This window comes from Canis aureus, chromosome 14 (assembly GCF_053574225.1).
Source record: "Canis aureus isolate CA01 chromosome 14, VMU_Caureus_v.1.0, whole genome shotgun sequence".
In the NCBI taxonomy this organism is placed as follows: domain Eukaryota; kingdom Metazoa; phylum Chordata; class Mammalia; order Carnivora; family Canidae; genus Canis; species Canis aureus.
In genome coordinates, this window is record NC_135624.1 from 63408959 (window position 1) to 63427107 (window position 18149).

The window sequence follows — 18149 nt, forward strand, 5'->3', positions numbered from 1 at the left end:
ATATTACCTATTATAATGTACATATGACATCAAAGGATGCAACTTAGTGCATGAATGATTTTTGTTCCCACAGGAATGTTTTATATGGTTAAAAAAAAATTTGGGAATCTATCCAAAAAATTAAAGGATCACATGCAAAGTAAAGTGTTAGGACCTATAACAAGCAATTTGTCACAATGTAGTGTATGAATGAGTGCCAAATGACTGACAAAATACTTGGAATCAGAGAAAATCAAAGTGGAGTGGAATGGAGGGGGAGAAATCACAAAACAGGAAAATTTGACTGGAACTTTGTAAAACAAGCTGTGAAGAGATAAGAAGAGAGTTTAGGAGAGAGAAAGATTCAATCAAAATCTCAAGAGGAGAAAAACCTTGGCATATTCTGGATGGAGTGAGTCTGGCTGGACTTGTGAATCTGGCTGGAGCAGAATGTTGAAAAGGACCATATGTTGAAAAAATGCTCAACATCACTTAGCGTCAGGGAAATGCAAATCAAAACCACAATGAGATACCACCTCACACCTGTCAAAATGGCTAAAATTAACAAGCCAGGAAATGACAGATGTTGGTGAGGATGTGGAGAAAGGGGAACCCTCTTACACTGTGGATAGGAATACAAGTTGGTGCAGCCACTCTAGAAAAAAGTATGGAGGTTCCTCAAAAAGTTGAAAATAGAGCTACCCTGCAACTCAGCAATTACACTAGGTATTTACCCCAAATATACAAATGTAGTGATCCAAAGGGGCACCTGCACGTCAAAGTTTATAGCAGCAATGTCCACAATAGCCAAACTATGGAAAGTGCCCAGATGTCCATGGACAGATGAATTTATAAAGAAGATGTGGTGTAGATATACACTAGAATACTACTTAACAAACAAGAAAATGAAATCTTGCTCTTTGCAATGACATGGAAGGAACTAGAGGGTATTGTGCCAAGCAAAATAAGTCAGTCAGAGAAAAACAATTACATAATCTCACTCATGTGTGGAATTTAAGAAACAAAACAAAGGATCATATGAGATTGGGGTGGGAGATAAAATACGACAAAATTAGAGAGGGAGACAAACCATAAGAGACTCTTAACCATAGGAAACAAAGTTAGGGTTGCTGGAGGGGAGGCTGGTGGGGGGATGGAGTAACTGGGTGAGGGACATTAAGGAGGACATGTGATGTAATGAGCACTGGGTGTTACATAAGATTGATGAATCACTGAACTCTACTTCTGAAACTAATAATATATGTTAATTAATTGAATTTAAATTTAAATTTAAAAAAGAAAATGACCATGTGTGAGAACAAAGCAAAATTCAAAGTCCATGTTTTGTCTTATGCAATTGACATGCTCATTAGCAATCAAAATCATTCTTAAAATAGTCACAGCCAAGGCCCACAATCCAACATGAAACAGATTTGCAGCATATGTTTCTTTTTCAACAAGAACAAATAATAATTCATGATTGTTGAATATTTTCTGCATACCAGATAGTGTTTGCTTGTCTTACATTCCTTAGTATGCTTGTCTTAAATAAATTAAGTTAATGCCATCCTATGGTAGACCACATTTCACAGATTAAATAATTACTTGAGAATACTATATATATTCAAGTAGAGTATCTCTCCCAAAGTCACATGATCAATGTCACAGAAGAGTTTAAAAGCTGTGCTGCAGCTACTGTACTGACATTTTCCATAGGATCTTCTTTCTCTGGCTTTCTCTTTGTAACTTTTTCTGTAGTACATGTCCCTTTATATATCTCAGATCTTGTCATTCTGAGCTTTCTTGTTTTTGCTCTACACTGGACATAGCATTTTTTTAATTGGTGCTCTCATTTTTCTTTATAAACGTCTGGTATTGATCAGTATAACATAGCTTCCATCAGCTGCAGCACTTCCTTAATGTCTATAATCACTGCCACTCATTCATATGTTAATTCTAATTTCCAAATTTCTTTGTACTTAAAATATTTTTCATAGAATGCATTAGGATTATATTTTATATTTGTCAACTTTCTCAACATAAATCAAAAATAAAAAACTATTTGCTAGCTGCAAAATGAACTGGTTACAACAGTCATGATTACTATACCAATGTACAGTCTCATGTAAAATGGGAAATAAGATCGGAAATGTGAATTGAAATGTTAATTTGACTGTCTAGTTATAGAGGGTGAACTTTACAGCTTTACGGATCTTTAGAAAGTTTTTGAGTGGAGCTGGGAAATGTTAAAATCAATATTTTAGGAAGCTAAATTGGATATGCAGGAAATTGGAGGAGAAAAAACTAGCAGGTAAACATCTGGAAGACAGTAATCCAGGACTGACTGTAAAAGTCATTTTTAAAAGGTAAAAGTAACATCATTTGTAGTATATTAGATACTTGGCTTAAAGGAAAGCAGACTATAAGAATTCTACCAAAACATTATTATTAGCACTTTATGGTCATGCTCATAAACTATAGAAGACACACACACACATATTCCATTTCCCTAGTTAACCGAAAACTAGGAAGCTTAATCCCATGGATTCAGCATCAACCTCTATACAGAGGAAATGCCTTCCATCAGGTCCCTTCTCTACTCTCCTTGGAGCTCATAGACCTAACTGCCTTTGCTTCTCCTCCTTTAACACACACACACACACACACACACACACACACACACATACACACAGTGTCTTTGTGGTGCCATGTTTCATGTGGCTTCTCTCATACTAAGGACAATCAGCTATTTATTGAGCACCCACTGCATGGCACCTGCTGTGTCTTTATCATCTCACCAAATCTTCAAAACAAACCTATAGTAGTAAATGATCATCCTTATATGAAGAAGGAAGGAAGGAAGAGATGAGGGCTCAGAGAGATTAAAGGACTTGATGAAGCACCAGAACTGGAATTAAGAGAAATGGGGAAGTTGGAGTAAAAAAAAATACTTTTATTTCAGTAACATTTTGCTATTTACAAAACATATTCATATTCCTTATTTCTTTGCATCCTAAAAATAATTCTGTTACCAACAGGAAATGGAGCTTTCAGGGACAATTTCTTAGATAACATTATTTGAAGATGTCAGGCCTACACTTAGGTATGAAGACATCTTTCTCCCAAAATACCAGCTTCCTTGGTGTTCCCTGTAATTGGCAACACCCCTACTTCCCTAAAGAGTATACTGACTCATCCCTTCTTAAGAAACTAATCTTAAATTCTTATCCTCACCACATCTGAAATCACATCTTTGGAAAGATAAGGAGGGACAGAGAAATAACAAAAGCACTTAAAATTCAATCCATATCCAAGACATTCTTATCCGTTCATGGAGAGAAAACTCATCCATGTTGATGTTAGCCTTTTAAGTAACACAAATATGACTAACCTGGCTTGGTCCTAAATGTGTAAAAGTGGGTCTATCTAAGGAGTGAGATGAGGCCCGTTGACTTGATTGATTCATGGAGAATGTTTTTATTTATATCCCTCTCCCCACAGAGAACACGCACTAAAGATTTACCTGAAGTGGTCCTCTCAGCGGGTCCAATTTAAAATCCCTTACAAAAGCTTGGCTAAACACCAGTCTATTATCTTCAGATGTAAAACTATCTAGGAAATTCTGAAGAAAAAATTATAACATATTCTTTATCCATCTAATATTTTCAGCTCAGAACATTATCTTTTGTTTCTTTCTGGACTATGTGTATTTAGGGTAAGGGAGGGGAGATACTTTTACTGCAACAAATATGAGGGTGAACATTTTGAGAATATCGGCACTGGGCTAGCTTTATCTGCAGATAAAAACCTGCACAAAACAGATCATGGTTAATTTTACACCTATTTTACATATATTTCCTTCAGCTCACCAAAATGATTGTCTTCAGAACTTATGTCCATTATTCCTTTACTGTCTTCCCTGAAATTGAGTTCTCTGAATAAATACAAGGGTTGGTTTACAATTAAAAATAATGAGACTCCACAGGGCCAACGTCCTTGCATGCAATAAAAGGGTGTGGGCTAATTATAGGAGCAGAGTTTATTTTTTTTTCCCCGTTTTGCTTCACTTTGATTGGTGGATTGGCACTTTAAATAAAGGTTTCTGGTCTTCTCTGAATGAGAGATACAGAGCAAGTCCTAGGCATAGTCCAGAAAAAAATTTAATCTTCTTTTCTTAGAACTGTCTTGATTGGCATCACCAGGCCCTGAGAACACAGTGCATGTCAGCATTGAAGGTAAAATGTGATTTTATGATTTCCATGTGATTCCTATACGTTCTTTTTTTCTATCTCCAGGCATCTTCTTCTATAAAGAGGATTTTTATTTGTCACCAGAAGCTGAATAATACTTTATTGTAAACCATTAGCATGTTCCAGAGAAGACATGTCTAATACCCTACCAGCTAAAGAAAAGAAGACTAATCTGTAGACTTTTTTATTATTATTTGTGATTATTAGTAACAGTACCTAATTTAGAAAGGTATTAAAAGACGAGCAAATCTCTTGACTAGTCAGATTTCTGTTCATGTAAGAGTAAAGAGGCTTTTCAAGTTATGGAATAAACTTAAAGAGATAATTCATTTTAGAAAGAGGAACACTTGGGGCACCTGAGTGGCTCAGTCGGTTCAGCATCTGCCTTAGGCTCAGGTCATGATCTTGGGTTCTGGGATCAAGCCCTGCATCAAGCTGTCTGCTCAGCCACGAGCCTGCCTCGTCCTTTCCCTCTGTCTCTCCCCTGCTTGTTCTCTCTCTCTCTCTCAAGTACATAAAATCTTTTTTAAAAAAATTTAAAAATTTAAAATATAAAGACAGAAGAAAACTCAGTTTTGAGACATATTTCCCACTAATACCAAAGACAATTAAAATATTCAGTTCATTCTTATTTTTAAAAATGTAGGTTTGAGCATGTTTATCTGGGTAACTGAAACCTAGAATCATATACTCCAATATACCTGCAAATAAAGGTTTGCTATAAAATAATTGTTGGTTGTATTATATTTCAAATGCATTTAGAAATTTACTCTGAGAGAAAGTAATGTGAATGATATTTAATAGACCAAATTTTTACATATTGGAAAGGATTTTCAAATTCATAGTTCATTTACAAAACGTAATACAACATTTAAAGACCACAGCACAGAAGTTGTTCCTACATGTTCATTTAGGTTGTGGCTCCATTGGGAAAAAAAAAAAAAAGTACTTAGATGTTTTTTAATTGTCAATTCATTCCAAAAACTAGTAAATACAAATAAGTTGTTTTGAAACATTTAGTTGTGTTTTGTTTTTGCTCTTTGAAACTGATCGTTTGCAAGAACAGAGATGTGGCTCATTTGAAATATTGTCTTCTGGCTGTTCTGAAATAAAAATTGATCTTATTTAATTCTCCAACCTAATTCTGTTTCAGATCCCACTTTTCAAGATGAAGGACCTAGTACTGATCTTATGTCTCCTGAAAATGAGTTCTGCAGTGCCGGTAAGTCAGAGTTTTGTAGATTGTACCCTAAAAGAGACATTGTTGGATACTGAACAATACTGAAGGATATAGGCTGAAGTCCATGCATGGACTCATTTTGAATTGATCCCGCGGTAGACTTCCTACTGAGTCAAACGTAATAGTCATCCAGAAATCAGTCTTACTATCCAAAAGCAACAAGCCAAATAATAACTTTTCTATTCAAAAAGATATTAAAGTATTCCAAAGGCAATTTTGCAGCCTTATTCCATCATTCAAGGATAAAGGACTTACGTGGCCTCCACAACATCATGACACAATTTTATTATCAACTACTTGTGACCTTTATGTAATTGAAATAGAGAAGTTTCTCCACAAAGGTTAAGTACATTTTCTTCATTTTAAGAAGAATATTTAGCCAAGTTATGATGGTTATAAAACAGAGCTAAGTAATTCCATTTGAAGACAGTAACTAACCAACAGATTTGCCTGATCAGAAGAGATTATGTGGCTGAGAGCTGAAGTTTCTTAAATCAAAACATGCCATGGCAATGGGGCTAATTCTATGTTATAGGCCTACACGGTTCACTGTATCACATATTGATATGATCTCAGATGACTACAATCCTCAAAATACTGTACTCCAGCCAATAAGCTATGTTTCTGTTTCCATGAAGATTTTATTCAGCTGCTATGTGCATTTGGCAAATATGCCTTAGCACCTGCCACGTATCCAGCGATGTGCTGGGCATTGGGGGCATGAAGGTAAATATGACATGGTCTCTTGTCTAGAGGAACTCATAGTTTAGACCCAAACAAACCTTAAAATACTTCCCTGAGAAAAAAAGTTTAGCTTACTTGGGTTTTTTAAAGTTAAATGTTTCGGAGGAGGGGGAGGAAACGGATTACAAGGATAAAAATCTCAATTCTACAAATAAGAAGAGTTCTATTCCATTACTCAACATGAACTTCAAGTGAAAGAAAAACTGAAGTGGCCACCCTAGCTTAGCCTCAGCCATCCACTATCTGTCTAATACTTTGACACTCTTGGAACCTATGCTAGTCCACGCCTGTGTCAGTCAGGTCCACCCTGAGGAATACAATTGCTTAGGATTGCCACCTGACTGCTCGTCAAATTAAATGTTCTTCTCCTTTTACTTCTTTGTTGGAAATGTATCCTCTGTCCATTTACATTCATGTAAATATTGTTTATTTTTTTATAAATTTATTTTTTATTGGTGTTCAATTTGCCAACATATAGAATAACACCCAGCAAAAGATACAGTCGACAAAACTCAAAGACAACCTACAGAATGGGAGAAGATATTTGCAAATGACGTATCAGAGAAAGGGCTAGTTTCCAAGATCTATAAAGAATTTAGTAAATATTGTTTAGATGAGGACTTGGAGCAAATGGAAAGCAAAGTGTACTTTGTCCTGGAGGTGGATGTGTCCAAGATACCCTATTTGTGTACTGGCCAGTGGCAGGAAAGAAGGTTTTAATCTCACAGTTTCCTCAAATGCTGAACAACTTGCTGACTGCCCCCCCCACACACACACACACCCTTCACTCTTCATGTCTACACAACTAATCTTTTCCTCTGCTTGGAGTATTTGCTACACATTTATAATTCCTTTCCAGCTATCCATTTCTAAAACTGAATTATTTGGAAAAATTTGCACCATGATTCAGAGGGTGAGATTTTACCCGTATAAAAAAGCAGAAAGTAGAGGGTAGATAACATACTCAGGAAACTGTTCCTGAGCTTCTTACTCATAAAAAATAAATAGTCCCAATATATTTAGTGGACACTCCAATATTTGTGATATAAATGAAGGAAGGAAGGCATTAAGAACCAGTGACCCCAATAGTAAGGATTTCCAAAGAACCAGAGACCCTCAAAACGTACTCTAATTCTTATTCTTCCATTCTTCATGTTTTTCTACTGGTATTTGTGCCATTAATAAGGATTGCTTTAGAAAGAAAAATATCTTAACTTTAAAAACCTAGTTTAAGTATAACTGTATTTTTGACAACTTTTAGATGAACACATCAAGCATAGGAATACTTGATGCTAGAATGTTTTTTATTTTTAAAAATATATATCTTGGATGAATGGATAAAGAAGATGTGGTCAATATATACAATGGAATATTCCTCAGCCATTAGAAATGACAAATACCCCCATCTGCTTCAGTGTGGATGGAACTGGAGGGTATTATGCTGAGTGAAATAAGTCAGTCGGAGAAGGACAAACATTATATGGTCTCATTCATTTGGGGAATATAAATAATAGTGAAAGGGAATAGAAGGGAAGGGAGACGAAATGGGTGGGAAATATCAGAAAGGGAGGAAGAACATGAAGACTCCTAACTCTGGGAAACGAACTAGGGGTGGTGAAAGGGGAGGAGGGCGGGGGGTATAATATATATATATATCTTGGGGCAGCCCAGGTGGCTCCACGGTTTAGCACCACCTTCAACCCAGGGCCTGATCCTGGGGACCCAGGATCGAGTCCCATGTTGGGCTTCCTGCATGGAGCCTGCTTCTCCCTCTGCCTCTCTCTCTTGCTCGCTCTCACTCTGTATAAATAGATAAATAAATCTTTAAAATATATATATATATATGGGGCAATCCCGGTGGCGCAGTGGTTTAGCGCCGCCTGCAGCCCAGGGCGTGATCCTGGAGACCTTGGATCGAGTCCCACATCAGGCTCCAGGCAAGGAGCCTGCTTCTCCCTCTGCCTGTGTCTCTGCCTCTCATTCTCTCTCTGTGTCTCTATGAATAAATAAATAAAATCTTTTGAATACGATCCAAAAAATATAAACATAGAGCAATAAGCTTATACATAAAATAATCTTTCACAAAAGATGACAGAGGATTTGTTGAAGCCCCCTGACTAGATGGCAAGTAAGGTTTTGCATTTGGTTTTGCTGAATGCCATGATCCCATGCCACATTCCATTAATCAGAAGCATGTAGGTTTGCCAAAAGCACAAGAAAATTGAGGTTAAGTTTGTCCCTTTAGCTTCTCCATGGGATGATTTTTAGGATACAAAGTACTCTTGGTTTTCTATTTTGTAGCTTGATTTTACTTCTTGTTTTTGATGTAACCTCCAACGAAATCAAATTTCTCTGCATTAAGATACAACAGGTAGATGGTTCATGTGGAAGCAAAATTATTACATACGATGTTAATTCCCCAATTAATTTAAATTCTTCTTTCTTCTGCTTAAAAGCTCAAGTCAAAAGCCTTCAGCTGGTCTTTATGCCCTGGGTAGCTTTTTATTTCCAGTGTACATTTAAGGAAGTTCTACCAGAGATCTCAGAATTATTCTTATTTCCTTCTAGGTGTTTCCTCAGCAACCTGGGACACCAGGCATGGCTAGTTTAAGCCTGGAGGTAGGTACTGTCAGAGTATTTACATATAATTTTTACATTTATATGGACCTAGTAAGAGAGAAATACCAGGGGCTGGTTCTGTTTTCCCAGCCAGAAGTCAGGGGCATTCTAGAGAAGCACCAGAGAAATGTTATGACATTTATTAGAGCCTCATCTTATCATTTTACTGCAAGTTTAAACTCTCAGATATTTTAGTCTTTAGAATGTCATCTGTGTGTGAATCAGATCAATACTTATATTGAATACCTAATATGAATTATATTTACATAATATAATTACTAATTATAATTAATTAATTAAAACATATTGTTCTGAAGCCACAAATGGTTTATATCTAATTCTATCACCTTATAGTATCTTATATGACAATGTTCCCATGAAGAAAATTTACCTTACAAAATGTAGTTGTTTATAAGAACTACTGTAAATAACATTAGCTTTGTTCTGTGGTACCTGTTTCATACCTTGTGTCTCTCTTCCTGCAGTTCTCATAACTAATAACACTGTTTAGAAAATCTCAGCACAATAGAAATATTCGACCATGTGAATAGAAAATATTGAGTTATGAGTAGAAAGATATTCATGAGATTATAAATTTTTCATAAGACCTTGCAAAGTGTTGTTTATATCATGACAATGTAGGGGAATCAATACTTACATAGGCTAGCAGCTGATTTCAAATGGAAGCTAATTTCATTGAGTTATTTTTTTCTCACTTTCTAGATTAAAATCAACTCAAAGCACTCTAAACCTCTTCCCATAAAATTGAAATTGACTTTTTGTTGAATTGGCAGCATTCTTGACCACTTATGCAGATTCCATCATTTTCCCCAATGTTTTTTATATTCATTATTTTGAGGCCTTTTTTATTTGGAAAGGAGGTAAGGTTTATATTGTCTTGTCTTGTCTTGTTTTGTTTTGTTTCCCTGTTTGGCTGCTAGATTTATAAAAGGCAAAGTAAGTTAAGTTAGGGTGGAGGGAGAGTCAATGAAATAATATTCTCACAATCAAATTTCAGTTTCATTGCATGAGCTATCTTCCAATGTTTCAATGTGACCTCCTAATTTGATTAATGATTAATAAATCAAGTTCACTAACTTAGTAGCAATAACAACAATGGCACAACCACATTTAACATTTCCACTTTTCAGTAATGATTTGTGCTTATTTTTATTCAAACTGACACACCACAAACTTTGTGCTAATAATACCATATGTTGAGAAAACAGTTGTATCATACAGAAAAGGAATATTTGGGGCAAACATTAACACACTTTTTTTTCTTTTAACAGACAATGAGACAGTTGGGAAGTTTGCAGGGATTAAACATGCTTTCTCAGGTAACCATAGTTTCAAATATTTCTTATTGCAAGAATTAATGGTGGTGATGGTAGTGATATTAATAGCAACATAAAAATTCATAACATACGTAGTGAATAGACATTATCCCAAATATTGGAAGAAAAAAATGAATAATTGAAATAACCTAAAACAAAATAAGATCCTGGGATGGGATGGTAGGTAAAGCAATATTGAATTTTCTTGAGTAAAAAAAAAAAAAAAAAAAAATCCTATTTTGTACCATCAATTTTATTAAACGGCCCAAAATATGAGAGCTTAAAAAGCTAAATCTCAAGTAGGTTTATGGGAATATTCCAGTTGACTCAGAATGGAAAGTAAGTGTTGGAAGAAAGTATTTAGCCATCGATATTAAATTCACCAATGTCACACTTACTTTTGCTATCTCTACACTTTCTATGGATATTTAGAACATGAAAACTAAGCCAATACTGAAATATAAGCATGCTTTTTTTCCCCTGCATGTCTTTAGTATTCAAGATTTGGTTTTGGAAAATCATTTAATTCTTTGTGGATGCATGGTCTCCTCCCACCGCATTCTTCTTTCCCATGGATGAGACCAAGGGAACATGAAACTCAACAGGTAAGTTAATTGTATCAATGTGCTTGAAACTCCAAGCTTAAAACTATTCCCCTATTTGCCTTCTCTAAATTGTCATAAACTAGCTACAGACCAATAATAATAATGAACAAAAAATTATCCAAATATTAACCAATCAAAACTTATCATTGTTTTTAGTACTTAGGAAAATTTAAAATAAAGTAGTTCAAACTTTTGACCTATTTATATATTCATTTCACATAGGAAGATATGGTCTCCAAAAATGAGACTTATGTTAATGACACGAGCAATAGCAATAGGTAAAGTACCTTCAAGATGGAAACAGACTATGCCCTGAACAATCCTCATTTTGGTCAGGATTCCCAAAATAATTTTTCAAAGGCATGTTTAAAATGATGCCAAAGCCCTGGCCAAAATATCTTGAACCCTACAACAATCAACAAATACACCAATCAGTTAACCATTATTTATTAGTTGTCTAATAAATGCATAAGTCAATTGGTAGGTTGGGAGTGAAAGTGAAAACATTCAATTATTCAATAACAGTTCCAAGGTTCTGATTGGGAGATATGATAAGACAACATGTTGCAAGGTACTACATTGTGAGGTATAGAAAATAAAAGCCACAGGAGTTTAGAGATGCACAGTAGTTGAAGAGGCAAAGCAGAGCCAGATTATTGTGAGACTTCCATACCACGTTGAGGAGCTTGAAAATGACTTAAAAATAACAGGGAGCCATTTACCACACTTAATTTCAAAAAGGAGCAAATAAACATGGTTGTTTTAACAGGAATCTTTGATTCCAGGTGGCCTTCCACGACAAGTAGCATTACTCACCAAGCCACATTTAGTGGGACAATAAATTATGTAAAAAGTGACTGTTTCTCCACTTGATTGTTTCCAAAATGGGCTCCACAATGCAGGAATTTGATTAGTATTTTACTTAATGATCTTTCCCCTTTCATTAACTCCAAAAAATATATTTTTTATCATGTGCCAGGCACTGGTTAGGAACCATGTTAAGTCCTAGGGCTATAAAGACAAATAAGACATTTGTCAGAGGACTGGGGGCAAAGATATATAACAAAGTATTGTAATCCAATGAGAGTGGTAAAATAGACATATCCAAGGAAACTCAGGGGAGGAAATGACCATTCTATCAAGAAGTCCAATAGCTTTCCATATTCTTGAGCACAGATAGTCCCAAAGGAAGTAAGGGAGACACACCAGACTGCCCCAAATAACACTGACTGTTATTGGTGTAATAAATTACATAAATTGGTGCTTCCTACAACTTCAAGACAATTCCCTCAGACTCTCTTGAGAGTAGAAAGTTCCTCAAGTCCTTTTGCTCTAGAAATTCTAGAGACCATAGTTCAGTGAGCTACGGCTTCCTGACACTCCTTTCAAATTTCTCTGCAGTATGAATATTCTTTGCCTGTGCATCCCCCACCTCTCCCATCGCAGCCATCCCTGCAGCCTCAACAGCCAGGACAGAAACCCTTCCTCCAGTCTGCTATTGTAACTGACATCCAGGACACCGCCCAGAAGAGGGGAACTCAGCCTCCAGTTTACCAAGGACAACCGCCCTTGCAGCAAACAGAGGGGCCAATGCTTGAACAGCAGGTGGCACCATCAGATAAGCCACCGAAGGCGGAGGTAAGTCTCTCAAGTCAAATTGGTGTTACCCACTAACTCAATGAAGGAAAACTGATTTGCAGAGCACATTTAAATAATCAGAACTCTCAGGCTAATATATGACAATACAAATATGTTTTCGGAGTTGACATGTCTGGGAGTAGAATATAAATATCCATTCCTGTCCTTTGCCATCAGAGCTAAGGCATGGATTCTAAAAATCCTGTGCCTGTAAAATTTAGTTTCTTAGTTGCAAAAAGATGAAAGCTTTCAGAGGAAATAGGACAGTCCAGAGAAGTCCATGGCTTCCTATCAAGATCTTTTTCAGTGCTGGATTGAGAAGAGCGATTGAGCCCACAGCACTGCATGTAGTATTTTGGATTATTATTTCTCTGTCTGATGGAGAGAAGACAATCATGTAATAATGTAAAGAAAAGAGCAGTGGAAGAAAAGGAAGGTACCATTTAACCAGTATGTTACAGGCATTTAACATTACACCATATCATCCTGATCACATTCCTAAAAAGATAGATATCATCATCCTTTTTAAAAAGAAGACAGGTTATAAAGACTTCGACAGGTTATAAATTTTGCTGGTATTAAGAAAAAGTAGAGTGATAGAGTCAGGACTCAAATAAACCTGGCATGCTCTGATTCCAAAACTAATTACTTCCTACTCTGCGAAACCAAGCAAGTTTGAGGTAAACATGCCTCATCTCCCTGCCCGTGCATTTGAGACAAGCCAGTGAAAGGTAATTGTTATCTCTTGAGTGTATTGCTCAAGACTAAATGAAAGTGAAAAACTAAATGAGTTTAAAATGAGGAAACTCATTTTAAATTGTTTTATCCTAGTCATAAATAAGGAAGGAGTGTGCCCAGTTCTATTTTTATGGTTTAGTAATTTTAATGTTTATCTGTAATGCAGCTACCAGGAATGGATTTTGCTGAACCACAAGGTCCATCAGTAAGTATAGATTTCAGTGAGATTCTTTCTTGGGAGAAATATCTATACTTCAAGAAAAAAGAGTGAAAAACTTTCATTGCCCCATTTATCCATGAATAATGAAGTTTAATGGTTTCTTTTGTTTTCTTAAATATCAAATACTTATTTGTTATTCTAATCCACCTGAAAAGGCATTTCCTATAACTCTTAGAAATGGCTGTTATGAGAGGTTTGCCTATGTTATTGCAAAAATGAATTACTAATTCTATTTTCAACCACTTCCAGGTGTTCCAAATAGCTCGTTTGATATCTCGGGGACCAATGCCACAAAATAAACCATCTCCGGTAAGTTTTTAAAAATATGTTTCTACCTACAATTTACTTAAAATTTTTTTTTTGGAAAATAATGATTGTCGTATTTATATTTAGCTTTATCCGGGAATATTTTACATGTCCTATGGAGCAAATCAATTGGTAAGTCTGTATCCTACAGAAAGTATCATTTTAAATTAAATGTTATCTTAAGAGCTAAAGTTATAAAATCTAGGCCTCACACAAAAGAGTTCATATTCTCTGAATGCCTACATTGGTGACTGAAATAGCAAGGAAGCACACTGTCTATTTGAATAACTCTGGCCAGACGCGGGCACACACACACACACACAACGACATTTTTTAAAAAGGTACATTTTCTTTCTGGATTATCCAAATTGGCTACATTTACTCACTAATGACTCATCTCTCTACTTTATTCTGATTCTGGGCACAGCATTAATATTAAGGCTTTAGGAAAAACTAAGTGACTTTTAGCATTGTCTTGAGTAGCTAATAGGATGATAGGAATCTTCTGTAATAAGATGCACTGTTCCTTTTTGAACAGAACGCTCCTGGCAGACTTGGCATCATGAGCTCAGAAGAAATGGCTGTGAGTAATGTCTTCCAACTTTTCCTAAAATAGTGGTCCTGGGAGAACAGTCACAGATGACTTGCTGCAAGAAGCATTGGCCATGAAAGTCATTGAATACATTGCACAGAACTCAGATGATTCTATTGCAAAACCAAAAACTTCATTCTTCCACAAAGTGCAAAGACTTCCCCATGTTTCCCATAGTCATTTCTGAGAGTGACCATTCTAGAACATAGGATTTTGTTCCATTTCTTGAATATGAGCAGAAGAAAAACCTCTCTTGAAAAGCCATTATCATTTGAATAGCAAATGCTTCAAACCAAAAAAGATACATGTGATTAGTACAGAGTTCCCACTTCTTCTAGAACAATTAACCCCTCAAAACAACAAATTCAACAGTGTTGCAAATAATTTTGACCTCAAAATTGAGATATCAAAAAGAAAAAGAAAATGAGCAAGTTTATATATTATGTTGTGCTTACCACAAGGGTAACCATCTGTCACCATACAACACTATTGCAATATTGCATGCATCAAACCAGTGTGACATTACGTATCACTGAAAGAAAACTCGCATCCCAACATTCTTGAGTGCCTTCTGAGAACTAGCTGCATAGAAAGACACTACAGAGGCAAGATAAATTAGACAAGATTTCCGTTTTTTGATAAGTTTACTGTCTTATCAATGGAAAAGATAGATACAAAGGCAGATAGTGTTAAAATTATATGATAATGAGCAACAGAGCTATGAGAGAGGAAAAGGGGAGAGGCAGTTAGCTCAGCCCAGGGGTTCATAGTTCATCCCTTGAGGAGATGATGTGAGGAGGGGAGATTGAGAGAGTAGAGCTAAGGAAAGGTAGGAGAAAAGAATATTGCATCCACGTACCACCAACACAACTGGCTGAAAATTCAAGAAAGTGTTAATTATCATCTTAACATTTTAATGAATATATTTATACTCTGCCTCTTGCTCAAAAGATCTTGCTTATGAAAATCTCACAATAAATGTAACCAAAAAATTGAAGATATAATTTAAAATGAGTTAAAAGTGTAAAAGATTCATTAATTAAATGAAATTACAAATATGCAAGTTACAAAACTGCACAATCTCTGTAAATAGCCCAAGATACTGGGTTGGACATTTTTAACAGCAAAGGCAGGAAAAGGAAACATGAACAATTCTACAATTCTGTCTACAGGAAGAAAATATTTCCATTCTTCCAGAGAAATCAAGCTTCTTTTTCTTACACATGTTCCAAAAGAAAGAAAGAAAGAAAGAAAAGAAAGAAAGAAAGAAGAAAGAAAGAAAGAAAGAAAGAAAGAAAGAAAGAAAGAAAGAAAGAAAGAGAGAGGAAGTGTTATGTGAGGCTTCATTCATTTGAGAAATGATGTTGACATAATTCTCTAAAAATAACCCTCAACAAACTCAGCCATGGGATCTGTTTTTGTTTGTTTTTTTTTAGGATGGTATTGCCTATTTTGGCTACTTATTGTTTTCTTAAATATAATTCAAACTACCTTTGCCCATAGCCTTTGTTCTGCCCTGTGTCCCCACTTCTGACATTCCTACGTTGTCAGCCAGACATGGCAAAGGGTCTCCATCTGTCTTTCACAGAAGTGAGCATCCAGAGAAGTCAGCATCTTCTCCTTTATGTCAAAGCCAGTTTAGTAAGAAATGTGCTTACACAAAGCTATCGGCCAACCAATTGTTCCCTATCAGTTTTTTATGATTTCTTGGTGAATCTGACCAATTCTGATTGCATGGTATACTTAATAATATGTGATAACCCTATCTTTGGTCAATGGTTTTTTTTTCCAGGGAGGCAGAGGAAGCCCCATGGCCTATGGAGCCATGTTCCCAGGATTTGGAGGCATGAGGCCTAACCTTGGAGGGATGCCCCACAATCCAGGCATGGGCGGGGACTTTACTCTGGAATTTGACTCCCCAGTCGCGGGGACCAAAGGCCCTGAGAAGGGAGAAGGAGGGGCACAAGGCTCCCCCATGCCCGATGTCAACCCAGCCAATCCAGAAAACCCGGCTCTCCTTACCGAGCTAGCACCTGGTGCCCTAGGAGGGCTTCTTGCTCATCCAAAGGACAATGATCCCAGCCTGGCAAGAGGCCCTGCAGGGCAGAGCGGGGGACCCCCCAGGGTCACCCCGGCAGACGCTGACCCACTGATGACCCCTGAATTAGCTGATATTTATGAGACCTACGGTGCTGATGTGACCACACCCCTGGAAGAAACGCCCACGGATACCACAGTGATCCCAGACACTCAGCAAACATTGATGCCAGAAAACAAGGCCCAGCAGCCCCAGATTATGCATGACGGGTGGCATTTCCAAGAGCCCTGAGAACCTTAAGATTATCAGCTACCTTCTGTATGCACAGGCTCCCCAGCTTTGTCCCCATAGTATATCTTTTTGCTAACACACTTCCTATCCTTCTGCACCAAAGGCATTAAAAATGCTAAGCATATATTAATAAATACAAGTGGCTAGAAATAGTGTAGGTCCCCTTCTTGCTTTCATTCTCTTTTTGAAATAAAATGTGTCGACCGTCTCTGTGATTTAGAAATACTATTAATAACATCAGAGCAAGTCTAAGGGCCTCTGCATTGGAAAATCACTGTCTCTCAGCTATCCTAGGCCTTATGGAATTTCTCTAACTAGCATGATACTGTTATATCCAAGAAATGTGACATTGCTTTGGAAATGTTTCCCTAAGCAAAGGCACATATTCTAAGAATGATGAGATATATCATTCAAACATTATGAAACAGGGATTGATGAGCAATCCCTGACTGGTATTACTGAGTTTGGTATATTGGATTTAAAATTCTCATTTGTAGAATATTTTATTTAATCTACTAAAAACACTTAGCCTATTTTAAATAAAGAATTTTTCTCATTGAAAATATCAGGAATTATATGTTTATTATTTACATATATTCAAATAGTTAAGAAAGGCATACTCATTCCCTACCCTTCCTACTCTTTAGCCCATTTTATTTAATTTGTTCATTCTTTCATGGAAAGTTTATGGAGTCTCTACCAATGTCCTTGGCACTGACTAGGCAACAGGGGCACAGTCCCTTCCCTCAGAGCTTACAATGGGGACTTTTGATAAGTAGACAGCCAGCCACGATTTGTTTTATAAAAACAGCCACTTTGGACCAACTCAAGTACTTTACATATATTATCTCACAACAGCACTGCAAAATAGATACTCCCAAACCCACAGTACATGTGAAAAGTGCTATGAAAATGCCAAGCCCAGAGTGCCCCTGAGGCCACAGAAGAGTCACTTCACCCAGCCTAAGAGGCACCGGAGGGCCTGGGAGCAATCAGATGAGTTTTCTCAGAACAGTATTGAAAGCATTTGCAGAGCAAGGCCTCCAAGAGTAAGAAACCCAAGAAGAGTCAAGTGGGTGCCACATGAGAATTAGCTCATTCCTGTGAACTACACTGTGGCAAAAAAAGGAACCAGAAAGTGGTTGTTATTTGTCACCAAAGCTAGGTATGTGTCAGTCAGAATTGTTCACCATATTAAGAGGTTCTGAGACCAGGTCTGGTCATCTGTGGAAAGTAGCCTTCTGCCCCATTCTGTCCACCTCCTCCCCAGTTGCCTAACCAGGTCTTAGACTCAATGGAACTCAGACTCCCCTCCATCCACCGTGGAGATTCGGGGGATGCAGCCCAGGAAAGGAGCTCTGATGCCTCCAGACCTTGGGTACTTCAGGAGTCTTAGCAGGAACATAGAGCTACTCCCTATTGTCTGCCTCTTTTCAGGCAGAGCTCTGCTCGCCTCCACTCTGAGGCTAGAGCCAAAGGAGACCTGTAGGAAATTAAAATTCAGTGTATGTCCTGTAGCAGCTCTGACAGAAGTGCAAGGGTAGGAAAATGA

The 18149-nt window shown here is 36.9% G+C and overlaps 1 protein-coding gene across 1 annotated transcript; it reads left to right on the plus strand.

Annotated features, from left to right (window-relative positions):
- Positions 1-4199: 4199 nt before the first annotated feature.
- Positions 4200-17112, plus strand: AMBN (ameloblastin). Its single transcript, XM_077846642.1, has 11 exons — positions 4200-4214; positions 5383-5451; positions 8782-8832; positions 10125-10172; positions 10664-10774; positions 12176-12412; positions 13317-13355; positions 13620-13679; positions 13764-13808; positions 14215-14259; positions 16061-17112. Exons 1-11 carry the CDS (start codon positions 4200-4202, stop codon positions 16595-16597), a joined length of 1257 nt encoding a protein of 418 aa, XP_077702768.1. The 3' UTR covers positions 16598-17112.
- The last annotated feature ends 1037 nt before the right edge of the window (positions 17113-18149 follow it).